General features: G+C 37.1%; 1 protein-coding gene across 1 annotated transcript in view; it reads right to left on the minus strand.

Moving 5' to 3' along the window:
- Window positions 1-19,392, minus strand: part of LOC124794795 (zinc transporter 5-like) — a 265,913-nt gene that overhangs the window by 42,213 nt on the left and 204,308 nt on the right. Inside the window, exons 7-9 of the mRNA XM_047258449.1 lie at window positions 14,068-14,255; window positions 11,387-11,596; window positions 646-802 (exon numbers count right to left, since the gene is read on the minus strand). Coding sequence (XP_047114405.1) covers window positions 646-802; window positions 11,387-11,596; window positions 14,068-14,255 — 555 coding nt within the window. The remainder of the gene's footprint in view (window positions 1-645; window positions 803-11,386; window positions 11,597-14,067; window positions 14,256-19,392) is intronic.

The raw sequence follows: 19,392 nt of genomic DNA on the forward strand, positions 1-19,392 counted from the left end.
AACTTGCATAAATGAGAGATCATACTTATGTGCAGCTATCCAATTAAAACGTACATGGAAGAAGAAATATGGTACACCAGCTCCTGGTCACATATAAAGAGGTGTATAATGGCATTGTGGCATCCACTACAATAGGACCAGTACTTGTGGCTATGAAAAATAGGATCAGAATAGTATCCAGAGTCCTTCATTCCAAGAATAAGAAGAAAATGAAGAAGAAGAAGAAAGCATTTGAGTACTAACTCTCAATTGTGTTACTAAAATGGCCTTTTCTGTAATTTTATGCATCTCATCTATAGCTTCTTTTAAGTTTCCAGTCTCAGTCAAAAACTGTTATAGAAGAACTGCTAACAGCAAGAAAATGTTAATGTAACAAAATGAAAATATAACAGCTTAAATCATTATTTCCCATTAGTGACCACAGCAGTATTTAAAAAAAAAACCTTAATTAATTAATTGCAAATCCATCTCCCCATTTGAAGTTCAATACTCTTTGATCATTCTGCAATTTAAAAATTGTAAGCTTCCAGGCACATTAGTGACATTTTATGATATACGGTAATTTTTTCACAAACAAACACAAGTTTATATCTACAGTTTCAAAGATAAAAATACCATACAAGGTGGTGGAAAAGTGACATTTACCCAAATGAGAAGGTTTTTGTTGGCTTCCAGTGTGCCATTACTGAAGCAAGTAGTCCCATGACAAGTGCTGAGCAATCAAATAACATGTGGAAACCATCAGAAATGAGCCCCAGGCTATTAGTCCATATACCATATAAAAATTCCACGAATGTAAAACCTAGATGAATTAAAACACACAGATAGATTAAGTACAGAAAGAATAAATTGAGAGAAAATTAGCAGTAATTAGAATTAGAATGTTTATTCTCAGTCATTCAATACGTTTTCTTACATATTCTCGTTATTACACTAAAAACTATTTCACCCGAACACCTAGAGCAAGAAATAATTTTAAGTAAAATGAATATGCCGTGTCTCATATGATGAAGAATCACACAACAGCAGTACCATATATTTTGGAAACAAATGACACTGACAAAATAGTAGATGCTACAGTGTATGATATCACTTCTCAGTAAGCTTTTGGGACATTTTTGAACTGTCGGATACCAAAGGCCAGAAATTTCAGTACATAAATAGACGATTATGAATTAATAACAAGGGAGACATCTCAATATTATTACAATTTCAATTATGACAAAATATCGTAAGAGTCAGAAAATGATATTTTCTACTCCCCTTTTTATTTTAACAACACGAGCCTACGTACCTGCATTCAATGCCATAAAGTGGAAGTTTATAGCAATATGCTGATCCAGCATTGTGTCATGGTATTCACCAAGTGCTGGCATCCACCTGCAGATCAGTGCCTGAATGATTACCAAAACTGTGCTTTGGTCAGCATTAGAGTTTTATACTTTCCTTGCTTTATTGCAGTTCAGTTAATGAGTCTTTGACATAGATAGTTATTTTCTTAGCATCTTAAATAAATGCATTAGGGCAAAGAGCATGTTACACTATCTTCTTACTACAGTGTCATACTTACAATGTTTCTACATAATTTTGCACTGAAAAAATATAAATTTTCTTCAGAATTTATAATTTTGTAAGAAAGTCCTAGTATCAATAAATGTCAACTATAATAAATGTAGCATATAAAGTTCTGGCAGAATGTAAATAATTAAGAGTAAAGGAAACTGTTCTCATAACACAAACACACACACACACACACACACACACACACACACACACACACACACACACACACGTGCACACGGGTGCAATGGCTCGGAGGGATGCAGCAGGTGTGCAAAAAAGGGCAGCTCGTTTTGTATTATCACATAATAGGGGAGAGAGTGTGGCAGATATGATACGCGAGTTGGGATGGAAGTCATTAAAACAAAGATGTTTTTTGTCGCGGCGAGATCCATTTACGAAATTTCAGTCACCAACTTTCTCTTCCAAATGCGAAAATATTTTGTTGAGCCCAACCTAAATAGGTAGGAATGATCATTAAAATAAAATAAGAGAAATCAGAGCTCAAACAGAAAGGTTTAGGTGTTCGTTTTTCCCACGCACTGTTCGGGAGTGGAATGGTAGAGAGATAGTATGATTGTGGTTCGACGAACCCTCTGCCAAGCACTTAAATGTGAATTGCAGAGTAATCATGTAGATATAGATGTAGAAATAGCTCAGTCCAAAGTTGATTGTCAATAACTATAAGGAAGTGTTACTTATCAAGATGAAAAGGGCTAAAAAATATCCTTATGACTTCTCCTGCTGAATGTCCCTGTTGAAATTCATGTTACCATGGATAAACACTTGCAGTGTAGCTCCATTAAGGCATTATCCTGTTTCTGTGATGGAAGATATGCTCAAACTGTCTAACAATGCTAAAATAGTATTCACAAAAAGATATAATGAAAATAACTTCAAAATATGTCAGATACTAAGAGCATTCCATACTTATCTCAATCCAAGATCCATCAACTTTCGATGAAATACCAATGCGAATAAAGAAAAGTGTGAGGACCACATATACGAACAGCTAGTTAAGGAAATTTTGCACTCATTCACATATTGCATTCTATAAACTCCGTCACAAAGGGGAGCCTTCATGGCCTCCCAAAGAATGTGTTGTATACTGTAAGTGCCTCATTTCATCTTAAGTCTTTCAGTGGTAAATCACATTATTCTCACAGAATAGAATACTGTGTATGCATGAGTCAGAGTGTTCCTGTTAGTATTTATGGATGCCCAAGATTATGCCAATGGAGACTGCTGTTTCCATCCATTGTTTCTTAATTTAATGTTTAAATAAAACCATCTAGATTAAATTAGTTTCAGATTTTTTTCTCCACTGCAGTTGTTCTTGAGCTGGAATCTGGAAGTTTTGAAGCTGTTATATCTATATTGTATCTTCTGTTACAATCTGTGGATATGAAGGAACAATGCATATACACTTATAGTATGCACACTCATCATGAAATTGTATGAACTCTATCTGATAGTAACAATTGACAGTTCCATCAGATCTGACTGATAATGAGACTCTTTCTTGTTTTTGTGATGTGTTCATTGTTAGGGTGTGCTCTTTATCCGATGGTACATCTCCCTTCTTCAAGCTAGGACACAAACTGCCGAGCCAACAGATACTACAATGCACAGTAAACTGCCAGCATCATCGCACCTTGAAGCTGTGCAGCATCTATGTCTACCAGTACACATGTACGAACAATAACAAGACTTCCAAACAAGATTCTAAACTATTTAATCAACAAAACTGCTTACAGCTGGTTCATTTGTTAGGGGAGGGGGAGTGGGAGGGAGGGAGGGAGGGACTTATTGAAGTCTGAGGATACTTACAGTTCTCAAATTCTCATATATCGTGCACACCAGGTGGAATAGTTTTGTCATGAGTAGCTCTCCAAGGATCTCAATAATTCTGTGGAAATGCCATTTACTCCAGGGGTTTTGTTTTGATTTAAGTCTTTCAGTGCTCTGTCAAATTCTTTTCTCATTATCAAATCTTCCATTCCATCATCATTTGCTCCCACTTCCATTTCTGTAATGATTGTCTTCAAGTATATCAGTTAGAAACTCATACCAAGATGTATACAAAAATCAAGGAGACGTAAGATACATTTCAAATTTCATTCTAGCATTCTGTTTCTTTCTCATATCTTCTGTAACACACTTATTTTTGTGTTGCCATTTGCTTAAATGTGATGCTCATAGTAAACAAGAATTTGTTTTGTTCCTTCCCTATTTAGCTTGCAGTACGAATTAATTCTCTCTCCATCAACATTACCATGAGTGTTTGTTGTATACAAGTCACTGTAAGCTTATAATCCTTTTCTGTTGAAGTTGATTTCATGATTTTGAACTTCTATTGCTTTGTAACATAGTGACATTTGTATCTGGATAAAATTCTATTTTTAAGGAACAGTATTTGGTGGTCCCTGCTGTTGTGAATGGTCAACTACTGCTGCTTTATCTGGGATGCCTGCTTGAAATTCACTCTTGAGTGTGTCAAAAAGGTAATAAATCTTGTTAGCCTGGTTCAAAAGTATACCTGACTGTATGTGCCAGTTATTCTGTATGTTCCTCCCATGGCTAGCAGAAAATGGTGATCTTTTAAAAATTCAAGAATTTATGCACTTCTTTTTTTTATTAATTTGATTACAGTGTCAGCACCATGTTTCCTTAAAACCCTTCTAATGCAGTAAGTGATTGATATTACACATGATGAGAAAATTGTAAACATTTATTTTTTGCCAACAGTTCCAGATCATCTAGGATGCAGTTCTCTGTTTATTACTTTGACAGTGTAACCGTTTACTCTGAAAGCAACTTTTAAATGGTATGGTTCTCTATCCAAGTACTAGGTCTGATAGATTCTTTAAGTCCACTCCATCAATAGCTGGATTGCTCTTGCCTTTTGCTTGGGATAGTGATTGGGTCAGTTCATGATTTATTTATTGAGAGTTGATTTATTATAAGTTCCATATCCATCCAGAACTTAATTGCAACATTAATATACCAAACTACTGAAACAGTTTTGTGCTTTTTAAATTCCACCTAATGCAAAATTCAATGTATTTCCTTTCCTATTTACCCAAACATGTTTCGACATCTATGTGTCACCTTCTGAGTTCTTTCATGTAAAATTGATTACAAAGGTCACAGTAGTTGTTCTATTTTAGTCCTAAAAATGATAACATATGCATTTTGTTTAGTCTGTTTTGATCGCTCATCTGAAACTACATTACATGTGTAAATGGACTGCTGCAGGTTGGCTTGTTTCTATGCCTTTCATCATTTTGTCAGCATGACATCTGCAAAGTAGTCATAAAGAAATTTGCTAATTTCTGAAATTAATTTTTCGTGGATAGTTTTTATGATGTCACTGTACTTATTTTCTGCTCAAAGGTGCATCTTCAGTGTGTACCTTTCCTATTGCAATTATGAGGATAAGTCAATTATAATCTGCAATTTAGTTATATTTTTGTTTATTTTGGTAGTACTGTCATTTTGCATTGATGACGCATGCTTTGTTTATTTGTTGTTATATCTTTGCAATTTTAAAGTTGCTAGGTTACTTTCATTATCTCTGCTGTGCTGTTAATCATGGCTGCTCCATTGTCTATTTGCACCAAAGAAGAGCAAAGTTCAGTGATCTGTTTTTGTGATCATATGGCGTATCAGGGGCTGAAATTCATCGAAGACTTTTGGTGCAGTAAGAGAATAGTGTTTTGCCACAATGTAGCGTCTCTTAATGGATTGAAAAATTCTGAAATGGTCATACAAGTGTTATGCACGATGAAGGAGCCGGACGACCGTTTACCGCCACAAATGAAGAAACCATTGAGCGTTCACGTGAAATGATTCCCTTAGACAGACAATTAACTATTGACAAACTGGCAGATCATCTGCGAATTAGTCACAGTTCTGCCTACAAAATCATCCACAACAGACTTGGGTTTCATAAAGTTTGTGCAAGATGGGTCCCTAAACAACTCACACAGTTGCATAAACAAATGCGCTTGGACATATGCAAAAATCATTTGGATCGCTATGGTAACGAAGGGGACAACTTCTTAGACAGGATCATTACTGGTGGTGAAACAGGGATGCATCATTACAAGCCGGAGAGTAAATGGCAGAGTATAGAATGAAAACATCCAAATGCGCCATGCAAGAAAAAGTTCAAGACCCAACCGTCTGCAGGAAAACTGATGCTTATGGTTTTTTGGGGTGCACAGGATCTAGTACTGAAACATTATGGGGAAAGGGGCACAACAATAAACAGTGTACGTTACAGTGAGATGCTTACTGCCAGGCTAAAGCTTGTAATTCGTAGCAAACACTGAGGATTGCTGTCAAAAGGTGTTGTGTTGTTGCACGACAATGCCCGTCCGCATACTGCTGCCCACACTGCTGAAACGCTCCAGAAACTCGAATTTGAAGTACTGCATCATCCTCCATATATACTCAATCTTGACCCTTCTGACTATCACTTGTTTGGTCCACTCAAACAGGCATTAAGAACCCATCAATTTGCCTTGGACGAAACAGTGAAAGAAGCGGTGCATTCCAGGCTCGCAGCTCAACTGAGAACCTCCTTTTATGAGGGCTTCAGGAAACTTGTACAATGATGGACCAAGTGTGTTGAAATGCAAGGGGACTATGTCGAAAAATGATGTTCTTGTAAGTTTCATATTTGATTACAATAAAATTTTACAACTACTTTGTGGATAGTAATTGACTTACCCGCGTACATACACTGATTTCCGCATCTTTCTGTCCTTCACTCTCGCCCATCTTCACATGATTTTTACACAAAAATGGGATACAGGCAAACACTTATGTCGCCATACTTATAGAGAGGCACAATGTTATTGTTGCTGCTTGTCTGTTCACTATATGGTGCTAATTTTGAATGTTTAGTGAAAACATTTTTGTTCTGCTGCAGGGGGAGAACTTTTATTGTGATTTTTTCCTGTGTGTGCATATGTGTGTGTTCAACGTGGTTCAGAAATACATTAACAAGTAGACCACTGATACTTGAGGCCAGTGCTGGGCATTCTATATGTAAACAGAACTCCTTGTTGAAACTGAAATAGTTCTATTCTGTTACAATCTTTCGAGTCTCAGTCCTGCACACAGTTTTAATCTGTCAGGAACTTTCAATCTTTAGAAAAGGTTTAATTTTATATTATGTGCATTTGCTGCATTCCCTTGTTTTTGCAGTTGTCCTTTAATAAAAATTCTCACTGTTTCTCCTATTTGCGAATTTGTGTACATGGATGAGATATCAAAAGATAACAGGTTTGCTGTTGGTGTATACTTATGCCTTTTATCTTTTCCATCAACTCACTGGTGTTTTGTAGGTTCTTATTGTTTGAAGGAGCATGCAATTTCTGTAGTAATTTGTGTGCAAACGTGGTACATTTTTTAAGTTACTTATTGGTCTAATCAGATAATTGTGTTTGTTTATTTTTGGTAGACCATTTAGATTGGGTGCTTTGGGGTCCTTTTGTGTCATATATTTAGCTTGGACTTTGTGATGGTAATTTTGAAGTTTTTGTAAGTTTCTGTACCAGGCTGTACACATGGACAGAAAAAAAAAGAAGATTTTTCCCAGATTCCAGATTATTAAAAACATACTTTTTCCCAGGTGAAAAAAAAAAAAGTTTCCAGGGTGAAAATACACTTTTTTCAGGGCAAAAATAAACTTTTCCTATGTTAAGTGACAGTACACGTTCCCTCGGACCTGTAACACTTATTAATTTCCTGAATGGTACTGGTGTAGAACTTCCTTGTGCTTTAGGCAATGAAGCTCAGGATGTATTACGAAAGTATAAATACGAATTCCGCCAAACACAGCACATTAGTTTCCGAAGCATTGAAATCGAGATTGTGATGTGCTTTTGTCATTCAATCATAGCTCACACCACATGATCTCGCCAGCCAATGATAGCAGATATTCAGAGCATAGGACCCTGATGTAGTTGGCCATTAGCAACATCACTTAACTAGTGCAAGCACACAAATAGGATGTGACTGTCCAGCACAGCTGCATGATATTTGGAGGGGGCATACAATTTTAGTGTAATTAGGGCAACTGCTTTATCATATCCTATCGAGATACAAGGAGTGCAGACTAAGAAAGCTGTCCTTGGCATAATATTTATTTCGAAACGAGACTCTACAACTCATAGGACTCTAATATTTTGCTATGTGGTGATTTTAACAAATATATTTTTTTAATTTGTACTCCGCAATACTGTTAGATAGCATTTCTAATCAGGTTTACGTCCACACAGCACTACAAAAAGCTAGTAAGAAGTACTGCATTGTCTTCATCCAGAAGCCTTTGACACATTTTGCTGTCAGCAGACACCTGTGGGCGAACTGTGTTTTGTTGTTGTAAATGGCACATTTCCACTGCAACCTCAATTTTATTTTGGTGTTCTTCTCTTGTTTACGTTTCTTTGCCACAATATTATTTTGCACTGGCGGGCTAAAGTAAAATTCTTCATTAGACTATCAGTTCTTACCAGTAAACATTACAAAAATTTAACCAAAAACAAAAACAATAAAAAATTCCCACTTTTTACTGGTTTGATTCCAAATGAAAAAACAAAAAAATTCTGGGTGTTTCCCAGCTTTCCCATTTGTGCTGGGGCATATACAGTCTGTGTATGCTTCATTAGTGCCTCATGGTGGGATAAATGATTAATTTAATGAAATTGTTGTATGAAGTTTTCTGCTTTGCTAATGTACCCTGTTTCACTCATAAGGGCATTTCTTTTATGTGCTATGGTGCTAGCTGCTTTATATTCTTTTACTTTTGTGCACTTTTCTGGAAATTTTTTGTTCTGCTGTTTATATTTTTGAGTTGATGTGGATCTTGAGTATGTGTTTTATCGGTTCTACTACCAGTTCCCTTGTCAGGTTGGCACTGAATTTGGGTTTTCCAACTTTTCTTCCTGTTTTATTATATGTTCTGTTTCTGTGATCAGGTTTTCTATTGTTTCAAATGCTGTGTTTGTATTTATATTGATTCTGGGCCCCTATTCAAGCAATTCTCCTTCTTGTTTTGTTAGTACTACAGCAGCTAGATTGATAAGTCAGTCATGGAATGTGTGTTGGGCACCGATCATGTCTTCTTAACTCTCGGGTTTATGGATTTGATGATGTGATTCAGTTTCTTGTCTTGTGTTTCTTTCCTCAATTGCATTAGTGTTTCTGTGCATGACTTGATACCTTGTGTGATGTCATTAAAATAAGCTGATATTTTTTATGAGATTAGCTAGTTCAAGGTGTCGTTTCCGTAACTGAACAGTAAGTTGCTATTTTCTAGCATATACGAAACAAATTTCTCGTTTTAACCACAGAATTTCTGCTTTCTTTTGGTTTCTTGACTGTTTACACTGACTTCTATAAAACCAGGAATTATATTAGTACTCTGACAGAATTTGTTACAAATAATGTTGATGATAATTTTGTGCACCTCTACTGTTGCGGTTTTGAATTTGTGTAGCGTTTTGTGGGAAATGCTTACCATGACTTGGAGAGAATGAATGTTCTGGGGTTGGAAGCTCCTGTTGATGTATTATCTGTGTTTTTGAATTAAATTTGGGTTTATTTATACTCCACTTTATTTAAAATACTATGTACAGAAACTTCTAAAAACTTACAAAATTTACCATCACAAAAGTTCAAGCTAAATGTATGACACAAAACAACTCCAAACCATCCTTTCTAAGTTGTCTACCAAACCTACATAAACAAAAATGTCTAATTAGATTAGAAATTAACTTCAAAAATGCACCATTTCATCTAGCTAGACAAATGCACACATTATTACAGAAATTGTACACTTCCACAAACTATAGAACCTCCAAACACCCACGAACTGACAGAAAAAATAAAATACGAGGTACCACCAACAGCAAAGCTTCCATCTTTTGACATCTCATCCATCTACACAAATGTGGCAACAGGGCAAACAATGAGCATTATTAAAGAACAATTGCACAATCACGCGTATGTAAAAAATGCACACTTGGATGAAATTAAAGCCACTCTCAGGATTTCAACAGAATAGAATTACTTCACTTTCAACAAGGAGATCTATTTACAAAAAGAAAGCCTAGCAATGGGCTCACCTATGGTCTCTACACGCAAACATTTTTCTGAACCACACTAAAAACAAAATATTCCTGAAATTAGACATCCAAAACAATACAGTGTAATACCCTGGTACAATTATGTGAAAACATCATGTTTTTGGTCATCCCCTGACACATAGAAATTCAAGTGTCAGATACACACTACACAGATTTAACAGAACTTCACTGGGCAAACTCAGCTATAGACATGAAGTAAACACAATACACCAGATAGCCAGAGAGAAAATATTCAGAACACAAATAATAAATGAACTGAAAAATAAAATAAAAAAGCAAAGAAAAATATCCAGTGGTTGGGGAACATTCCAAGTAAACAAGGATTGCAATTATCATTCAACACAAACAGTGAAGTACATGGAAAGCTATACACTAATTTCACTTCATTGATCCTTGCTAGGAGGGATGTTAGGGTGACAGCCAATAAATAAGCCAACAACTGTATTTTCATCTCTGATTTATTCCAGAGGCAACCAGTTTCAGCTTATCTTATATTACCAGACAAAATACCATGCAAAAGCAAACCAGTATCGGCATGTAAATAGGAAATGCTATACACTCGTAAACAATGTGAGCAACACTGTTCAGAATGTTTATGAGTGTACAGCCATGTTGCATATACTGATGCAGATCCTGATTCACTTCTGTGTGATATTTTATCTGGCAATATAAACTCAGCCACTATGTTACCATAGATGGCCTGTGATGTGATGGCAATGGCACAATGAAATGACAAAACCAATTGCTGCTGGAATAAATTAGAGATGAAAAATACAGCTGTTCATTTATTTAGTGCTGGTTATAAAATCTATAAACTACGACCACCTCCACAGAAAAATTTTCCAGAAATTAATCAAGAGCCATAGAAGATGACACATAGATGTTGAGACATGTCTAGGTAAAGAGAAAAAGAAACACATTGTCAAAGATGGAGTTTAAGAAACCCCAAATTATACAAACATGGAAAAAATGTCAACAGTAGCTCCAATCACAGCGAAGTAATTCTCTTTCAAAATAGATTCTGGAATATTAGCTGGAAGGCAAACGGAAATGTTTGATACTCTGCACAATGAGAGAGTGACTTCCTACCTTCAGTAACAGGTTGTGTTGTTATTATCAGATAAGGGTGATACAGCTGTGCTTGCATTGCGGGGAATCTATGTAACTACAAGGCTGCAGTGTCTACAATTCTTACAAAAGATATGTGGCTTATAACAAAACAGGTATCAGTGTTATATCTAAACCAGCTGCAGATGTGAAACACATGGAACTTGTCAGGATTCTGCTTACAAGCAATTCACATGGTTCTGACTTAATTAAGGGCAAAAAGAAAATTTTCAGTTTTTGAAATATAGATTAAAATATCCTATTTATCTCAGTTGTTTTATGGTGATAATGTGGAAAGAGCACTATTTTAGAAAACTCCAGGACATATTAGACACAGATATATAAAGAGAGCTTAAGACAGCTGCCACAACTTCAGTGCTGTCATGAGGATCCTTCAGTTTGTTTTGATGAGATGAAGCATTTCAACAGGACAGAAGTGTTGCTGCCGATGCAGTTTGGTTTGCCAAAGATTTATGACACAATCATGTCATTGTCACTGACAGTGAGACTGACTGAGAGTTTAACATAAAGATTAATGTAAACTTCATTGTACTTACTCAAATTGAGACACAGGAAGTAGAATATTCTGCGGCTATTATTGCTGCCAAGTACCTGCCGAAGCATTGAACTGGCAATTATGAAGGCTGATCGAGATTTGTCATGGAGAGCACTACTAGTAAAAGTGTATAGTGGTAGCCCTGATGATGAATATCCAACTAGTGATCCTTTAGCACCCGGTTTGTTAACAGATGTCAAGCTCAGGGAGGCTGTAACAGACAAAATTCAGTATTATGTTTTACAGAAAAAAACTGAGGTACTGCACTCTGCTAATAATAGGTAGTATTTTTCCTTGACCTCAACAAGTGTAACGTATTAAAGAAAAAACTGATTTATCACAATGTTAGTAATTTGTAATACATTTACTCAACTTATACAAGTATAGCTTTCTGCCTGTAAATAGGAAATATATCCATATATCAACCCAGTAAAGTAATTTTAAACAAGGACTGAAGACATAAACACTTCAGTATAGAGCATTGAGTTTGTAATAATAAACAGTACATACAATACAGACCTACTTTCTCCACTACAATGTTTTGTGGAGACAGGAAAGAGTTAGAACACTTAAACAGCATTGGTTCACAATGAGATTTCCATAATTTTGTTGCTTCCTCTAGTGTGGTTGAATCAAAATACATTTTATTTTTTCAATTAAGAAGTTCCGTAAGAAGTTTGCTAAATGACAATGATAAAATTCTTATGTGTGTGTAATTGTATGTGATGATTACAACCTTCATTTAATCTCAGGTATTACTCATTGCAGGCATTTAGAGTTACAGTTGTCCAGAATTGGTTTGCTCTCACATTAACATTCTCTATAAGAATAGAAAGAAAGAGTGCAACAGCGATTTATTCCTAAATCCAATATTCTTTCATGAAACAGATACAAGATCCCACAATAAATTGTTTGCCTGACCACGATCGCTGAATAGCTACAACAAAACATTCCCATCAATTAGATTTAGTCAGGCAGAAAAATGTACAGTTTTGCAGATGCTGGTTCAACAACACTTTTGGGAATGTATTTACTGGATGAACAGTGGGGAGATGTTTATCAAGGACACACAGTAATATTCTTTTACTACTAAAAGCCTGGTGTTTTATTACAATGGTACAGGGATGATTGCAGCTTAGAGAAAGGGTGGCTAAATGCTGGGAAGAAAGAACCTTCTGCTACAAAGAGAGATTTATTTAATTTAAAAGAGTACTACCCAACCATGTTTTTATTGCACTTGGCCTCCAGTGTCCATTATCAGAAACATGTGGTTACGTTACAGTAAACAAGTACAGTGTTAACTAAAGAAAGTGCATCACACTGTAAATGATTTCAAGGCAGTTGTGCATGTATTATCAAGTGGTTCAGCATGTCTTTGTGAAATATCATGATAAAAACTCACGATAAGCCAACCAGAGCACCCTCACTCCCAGGTGCAAAAATACAATGGTCAACTACTATCTTTTATTCACAATGAGCAATATTGTAAAATTTACCAGTGTGTCATCAAACACTCAGAGCCATAGAGTACACACAAAAAACTCAAAATTCTAAAAAAAGTGAAGGTAAGTTGGACCATTATTAAGAATGATATGAGTCAACTATATAAAGTAGTTAGTTAGTCAGTTTCATGTTCCAAATTATATGGCGACAGTAGCAGATGCATAGATGATGATAAATAAAAATAACTGGATGCTACCTTCAGCAGCTGAAAACACAGTGTGAAAAAAAGGACCATCAAAGGCAGATCCATTAGACTTACTTAGACAGATATTGCATAACCCACCAGCAGACAACAGTTTTGTCAAATCAACTGTTAAAGAGATCACAAAAATCATTAAATCATCAAAATGTAGTAACTCTTGTGGCTACGGCAGTGCTTCACCTAAAGTACTGAAATCTTGAGCAGGTTTAACAGTACTCCTCTAGAGATATCTTTGTCACCAGTAAATATGTCAAGGTGTACTTCCTCAAAGACTGAAATATGCACCAGTAACACTTATTTATAAAAGTGAAGGTAAATAAATGACCACTAATTATAGGCATGTCTTCCTCCATCCTTTCAACAATAGTTCAATTTGGCTTCTGTAGAGGCTTCTCTAAAAAGAAAGCAGCATGACCTCACAATTTCAGTTCTGGCATAACTAAACAACAAGAATCATCTTGTAAGCATGACCTCACAATGTCTTTGATTGTACAGATAAAAAAATTATGCTAGTGAATCTAAAAATTATGGCATTAAAAGCATTAGAGCCACAATCACAAATGAAAACAACAGGAATAAAACTAAATTTGGAGTTAAGAAACATTAAACATGGTGTCTCACAAGATTATGTCCTTAGTCCACTTCTGGCCTTGACTTCCATAAAAGAGTTACCCCAAAGACATTGGAGGACTCTTCAAAAACTGCGGTGTCTGCTGATAATACAACTACAATGATAAAAGGTTCAAATCGACGACACCAGACACACCTGCGAGAATACAGCAACACACTTACAACTGGTTCACAACAAACAAATTGACTCTTAGTTACCTAAAAACCCTTCTTTGTGTCCAAAACAAGGCTGCAGTTTACAAGTGCTGTTTATGAAAATAATTTTCGTAATTTTTCCAGTGTTTTGAAGTAAAATGAAGAATGGTTAAAACGAATATTAGTTAATGAATACAAAGCAAAGTACCTACCAAACATGTACAAAATGCAAGCAAGTATTCCTCCTCCTGAAAGCCTGTGGTCTTCAGAAAGGGAAGTGACTGAGGAATCATTAGCATCACCTGGGCTTGAAGCCAGTTTACTCCATAGTACTGCTCCCAATAATGCCCACAGGAAACTTGACACTGAGCCAATTCTTGCTACACGAGGCATATCAAACCTGTAAAGGAATATTTTTAGGTATCATGACGAGGAATTTGCATTGCCATTTAATACATCACTGACCATTAAAATACAACAGAAACACCACATAGGTGACATGCAACAAAAGTCAACCTGGCGTGGAGTGTACGAGGGTGGTTCGAAAAGTTCTCGGAATGGAATAGAAAAAAAGTACTTACATCACTGCAACTTTTTTTATTTTCAAATGTAATCTCTTTGTAGATTAATGCACTTGGTCCAATGATGTTCCAGTACCTTGATTCCATCTCGAAAATGAGTTTCCTCCAGGCCTGCAAAATAGTTGCCAACTTCGGCTATCAATTCATCATCTGAAGTGAATCTTCATCTACCAAGAAAAATTTTCAGTTTTGGGAAGTGATGGAAGTCTGAGGGAGTCATATCAGGTGAATAAGGTGGGTGTGCCAACAATTCATACCTTTGTTCATGTAATTTTGCCACAGTAACGGCACGTGTGTGCGTTGCATCGCGTCAAGAGTCGTGGCGACCATTTTGCAGATAATTTTTTAATTTCTAATTCTTCAGATCAAATGTGATATACACTTTCAGATGACATCTGGCAAATGTAAGCAATTTTATACACTTTCAATCAGCGATCCTAAATGACCATTTTGTGCACTTTTGCAATGATTTCTAGAGTTGTGACACATCTTGGCTGACCACTGCACGCGCCATCATCTAAGCTCTCACAACCAAATTTAAATTAATTTGTCCACTTGCCAACAGCTGAATATGAAGGATCAGAGTCCCCCAGCATGTTCTGGAACTTGGTATGAATGTCCTTTGCTTTCATACCTTTCTTTACGAAGTACTTAATTACACTCGACTCTCAATTTTTTCCATCTTTGCAAATCACTACCCGGGAACAATAACAGAGCCATGTCACCGCCACAGCTCTCTTCCAAGAGAACTGATGTGGCAAGTGTTTACAGGCAACAGTCCAATGACTATCACGTGAACAACTCATTGCGCTAGTGCTGACCTCTCACGGTGATTCTGAGAACTTTTCAAACCACCCTCGTACATGCTTGGATACACAGATGAGTTGGATTTTAGCACAATTGCACATAATAGATATGAGTAATGCCATCTACAGTATTTATACAAGAAAAGATTATGTAACAGGTTTTTCATTCCCAAATTGAATCTGAATGTTGTTTGTGTGTGATAAGATCATATTACGCTTTATTTGAAAGGGAGAACATCTTCAGCATACGCCAAAATGTGACAGTGGCAGGACTATGGACTATCGAGATTGCAGTTTATACCTCCGCTATGTTGCTACTCAAGCTGGTCGGGATATGATGACTGTCATGAAAATATGGAACTGATGAGTTAAGAGGGGCATAGTCAAGACCTTGCAGGATTTCAATAGCCTTGTTAACCACAACCCTAGAGGACAGAGATATTGTTTACTTGGCAATGAAGTATCATACAGCCACAGCATGTGCCTTCAGTCATAAAATGGGCCTATTTGCAGCAATACAGACGTCCACACAGACAGTGCACCAAGGACTGTTGGCAGAGAGCCCACTGTTGCAGCATTCCTCGACAGGGCAGCAGAAAAAAGCATGCTGACAATGATCTGGCCAACAACAACAGAGGCACAGGAAAGGCAACATTTCATCCTTCCAGATGAGTCCCAGTTCTGCATACAAATGATGGATATATCCAAACATGCAAGCTCCAAGGGGTATGAACATTGCAATATTGCTTTTATCATCAGCATATTATGGGTTCAGCACCTAGTGTATGGTATGTGGTGGCACTGAGTACACTACATGATCACCTCTGGTTCACAAAGCTGGTAATTTGGACACTATAGAATGAATTTTCATTGTACAGTAGAATGTGCACTGATTTGAAACTGCCTAGCAGATTAAAACTGTATGCTGGACTACATGATCACCTCTGGTTCACAAAGCTGGTAATTTGGACACTATAGAATGAATTTTCATTGTACAGTAGAATGTGCACTGATTTGAAACTGCCTAGCGGATTAAAACTGTATGCTGGACAAGGACTCTAACCTGGGACTTCTGCTCACAGACTTAGCTATCCAAGTATGACTCTCAATCTGTCATCAAAGCTTTACTTCTGCCAGTACATCATTTCTTAACTTCCAAACTTTTCAGAAGTTCTGTGTGACTTGAGGGACTAGTACCCCTAGAAGCAAGGATATTGTGAAAGCATGGCTTAGCCACAACCTCAAGGATTATTTCCAGAATGAAAATTCACTCAGCAGTGAAGTGTGCATTGTGATGTAAGCACTTATCTGATTCTTTCTTACAGAACTGCTCTTCCTGCAAGGTATGCAGGAGAAATTCTGTGATGTTTAGAAGGTAGGAGATGAGGTACTGGCAGAAGTTCAGCAGTGGGGGCAGATTGTGAGTCATCCTTGGATAGCTTAGCCCTTAAGTGCTTGCCCGCAAAAAGGAAAGGTCTCAGGTTCGAGTCCCAGTCTGGCACACAGTTTTAATCTGGCACAAAGTTTCAGCCTTTAAATTTCTGACATGTTATGGGCATTAGCTATGCCTTATCTTTAAGATCTCTGTTATGTCACCTTTCAGCCATATAATGCTAGACCATTTGTTGCCTGTGCCACCCTGACTTACCTTGATACAGAAAGTGTTGGATACTTACTCCAGCTAGCAAATTCACCAGATATCTCAACCCCTCAAAACATGTGGTCAGAGGTGACTGGGCTGAGAGATTGGCATGGCACAACTCAGTAGCCACTATGATTGATGAACTCTGGCATAGAGCTGAAGCAACATGCCGTGATGTAACCACTACATTAATGCAAGCTCACTCTATGCCTAGCCAGGTTAGTCACTGTTGTTGCCAGAGGTGGCAGCTCTATGTTCTAAACTTCACATCCTGCATACCCTCAAGACACCTGCAAATTTAATCATATATTCTTCCTACTATACAATGAGAGATGCTACCCAAAATATCCAAGAATTTCACTGTACCAGTAAAACCAGTAGCAGTACAAAATTCCACCACTAGATGTCTCAGGGTACACATTGTAGTTACTGCGGCACAAAGTTGCATCATCTTTGGTGCATGTAGTTGTGAGTAGCAGTAGTAGGTGTCAGGGAACAGATTTGCATAAAGTTCTGTTCAAAGTCAAAGAAAACTGCAGCTGAAACTCACAGCATGCTGACAGAGGGATTTGGTGAGAGTGCACTGAGTCTGGCAAGAATATTTGTGTGGTTCAAGTACTTCAAGGAAGGCTGAGAATCTGTGGAAGATGACAAAAATTCTGGTCAACCGTTAATATGCACAACACCAGAAATGATCATGAAAGTCAATGACGTGATTCGGACCGAAGGCAGACAATTCATGATTTTTGTAACAGACTTGAGCTGTCATATAGTACATGTCAATGAATTCTAGCCAATGAACTCAACATCAGATGAATTGTAGCAAAGTTTGTTCCTTGCCTTCTCAGCAGCAACCAGCAAAACCTCAGGATTCACATGTGCACTGAGCTGTAAAAAAGTTTTCGAGAGTGACCAAAATTCTTATCTAGAATCATAACAGGTGATGAATCTTGAGTTACTGGTTATTACCCTGAAACAAAGCATCAATTCCAGCAATGGCAAATGCCATCTTCTCCAATGCCACAAAACCTTGAAAAGTTCTCAGCAACATGAGGTCAATGCTGATATTTTTTTCAACATTCAAGGAATAGTGTGAAAGGAGATTGTTCCACCTGGTCAGACTGTCAACAGGCAGTTTTACTGTAAGGTTTTGAGGTGACTGAGGGAAAATGTTTTGTGCAAATGGCCAGTTGTGGAAAAAGAAAGACTGGTTGGTGCAACACGACAACACACCCACACATACCTCACTCATTATTGTGGTAGACAACATGCACGGTCTTTCCTGCCAGAAATTTGGAGATGGTATGAAGCAACTGATCACCTAATGTGTTGCGATTGCAGATCTGGAGGAGGTGCAAAATATAGTAGTCATCCAAGAATAGGGATCAATATTGCTTCCATTACCATGGTTACTATCCATTTGATTATGATGACAAATCTGGTGATGCTGAAGAGTCACACGCATTTTGTGTAAGATTCTCATGTTTGGGACTTTCTAACAGGGCTTAACAGCTTTGTACTTGAAATACTGATGCCACATTAATGACTGGACAAATGTAGGAAAGCATCCCTGGATATGCAATAGGTAGAGCTGCCTAATGATGTTAAACCTCCAAGAGGTACCTTAGGCTTCTCAAGATTGAAAAAATATGTCTACTACATTTTGCTTACAAAGCAAAGCCTGGCATATAGTGACCTTGGCTGTCATACAGCAACCTCTGGCAGGGTCAGTTTATCAATGAGATGGAAATCTCTCTTGAAACTACTCTAGAAGTGAGTGAGGAGTCATCTGGATTCAAGAACTCAGGCAAGGGAGCAGTTCGTGTGTGCTCTAGATATTTTCCACATAATTGGAAATGTTAATGCAGTGATAAACACTCTGATGTGGACACTCATTCCCTTGTTTCGACAAGGGTATAACAAATGCATCCCAACAAGTATCAGAGTGGTCTCCCTTTCCCCAAATGCAGTTGAAAAGGGGGAAGTGATTCCCCATTAGGTGCTGCAACATGGTGTAATGGATTTGGTCAAGTCCAGCACTACTGTTAGGAGCCTCATATAATACTCAATGCAGCATCCACATGGCCAAAGGAGAGTTGTATAGTTCAGTGTAGTTGCAATAGACTCCTTATGTTTCCTCTCACAAATAGTTCTGCTATGGTGGAGCCTGGCTAGCAGTGACAGTTGTTCCAGCAAAGTATTCCATTACTTCCTAAGACAGGTTTCCCAAACTGTGTTCTGTGAAACATTGGTGTTCCTCAGGTAGTGAGTAAGTGCTCCACTAAAAACTGTTAACTACATGGCTTTTTGTTTTTGGACATTTTGATGATACTATTTTTTAAATTTTGTTAAGATTTCTGTTTTATTTGGTATGATTTAAAATTGAAGTAATCACTGAATAAAACAAGTTTTCCTCATTTTTTAAAAATTTTCATTGACCTTCAAAATAAACAAGGTGTTCCATCAAAGTACCAGTTCTCAAAGTGTTCCATCAGAGGAAAAGTTTGG

This window comes from Schistocerca piceifrons, chromosome 4, assembly GCF_021461385.2.
Source record: "Schistocerca piceifrons isolate TAMUIC-IGC-003096 chromosome 4, iqSchPice1.1, whole genome shotgun sequence".
Taxonomy (NCBI): domain Eukaryota; kingdom Metazoa; phylum Arthropoda; class Insecta; order Orthoptera; family Acrididae; genus Schistocerca; species Schistocerca piceifrons.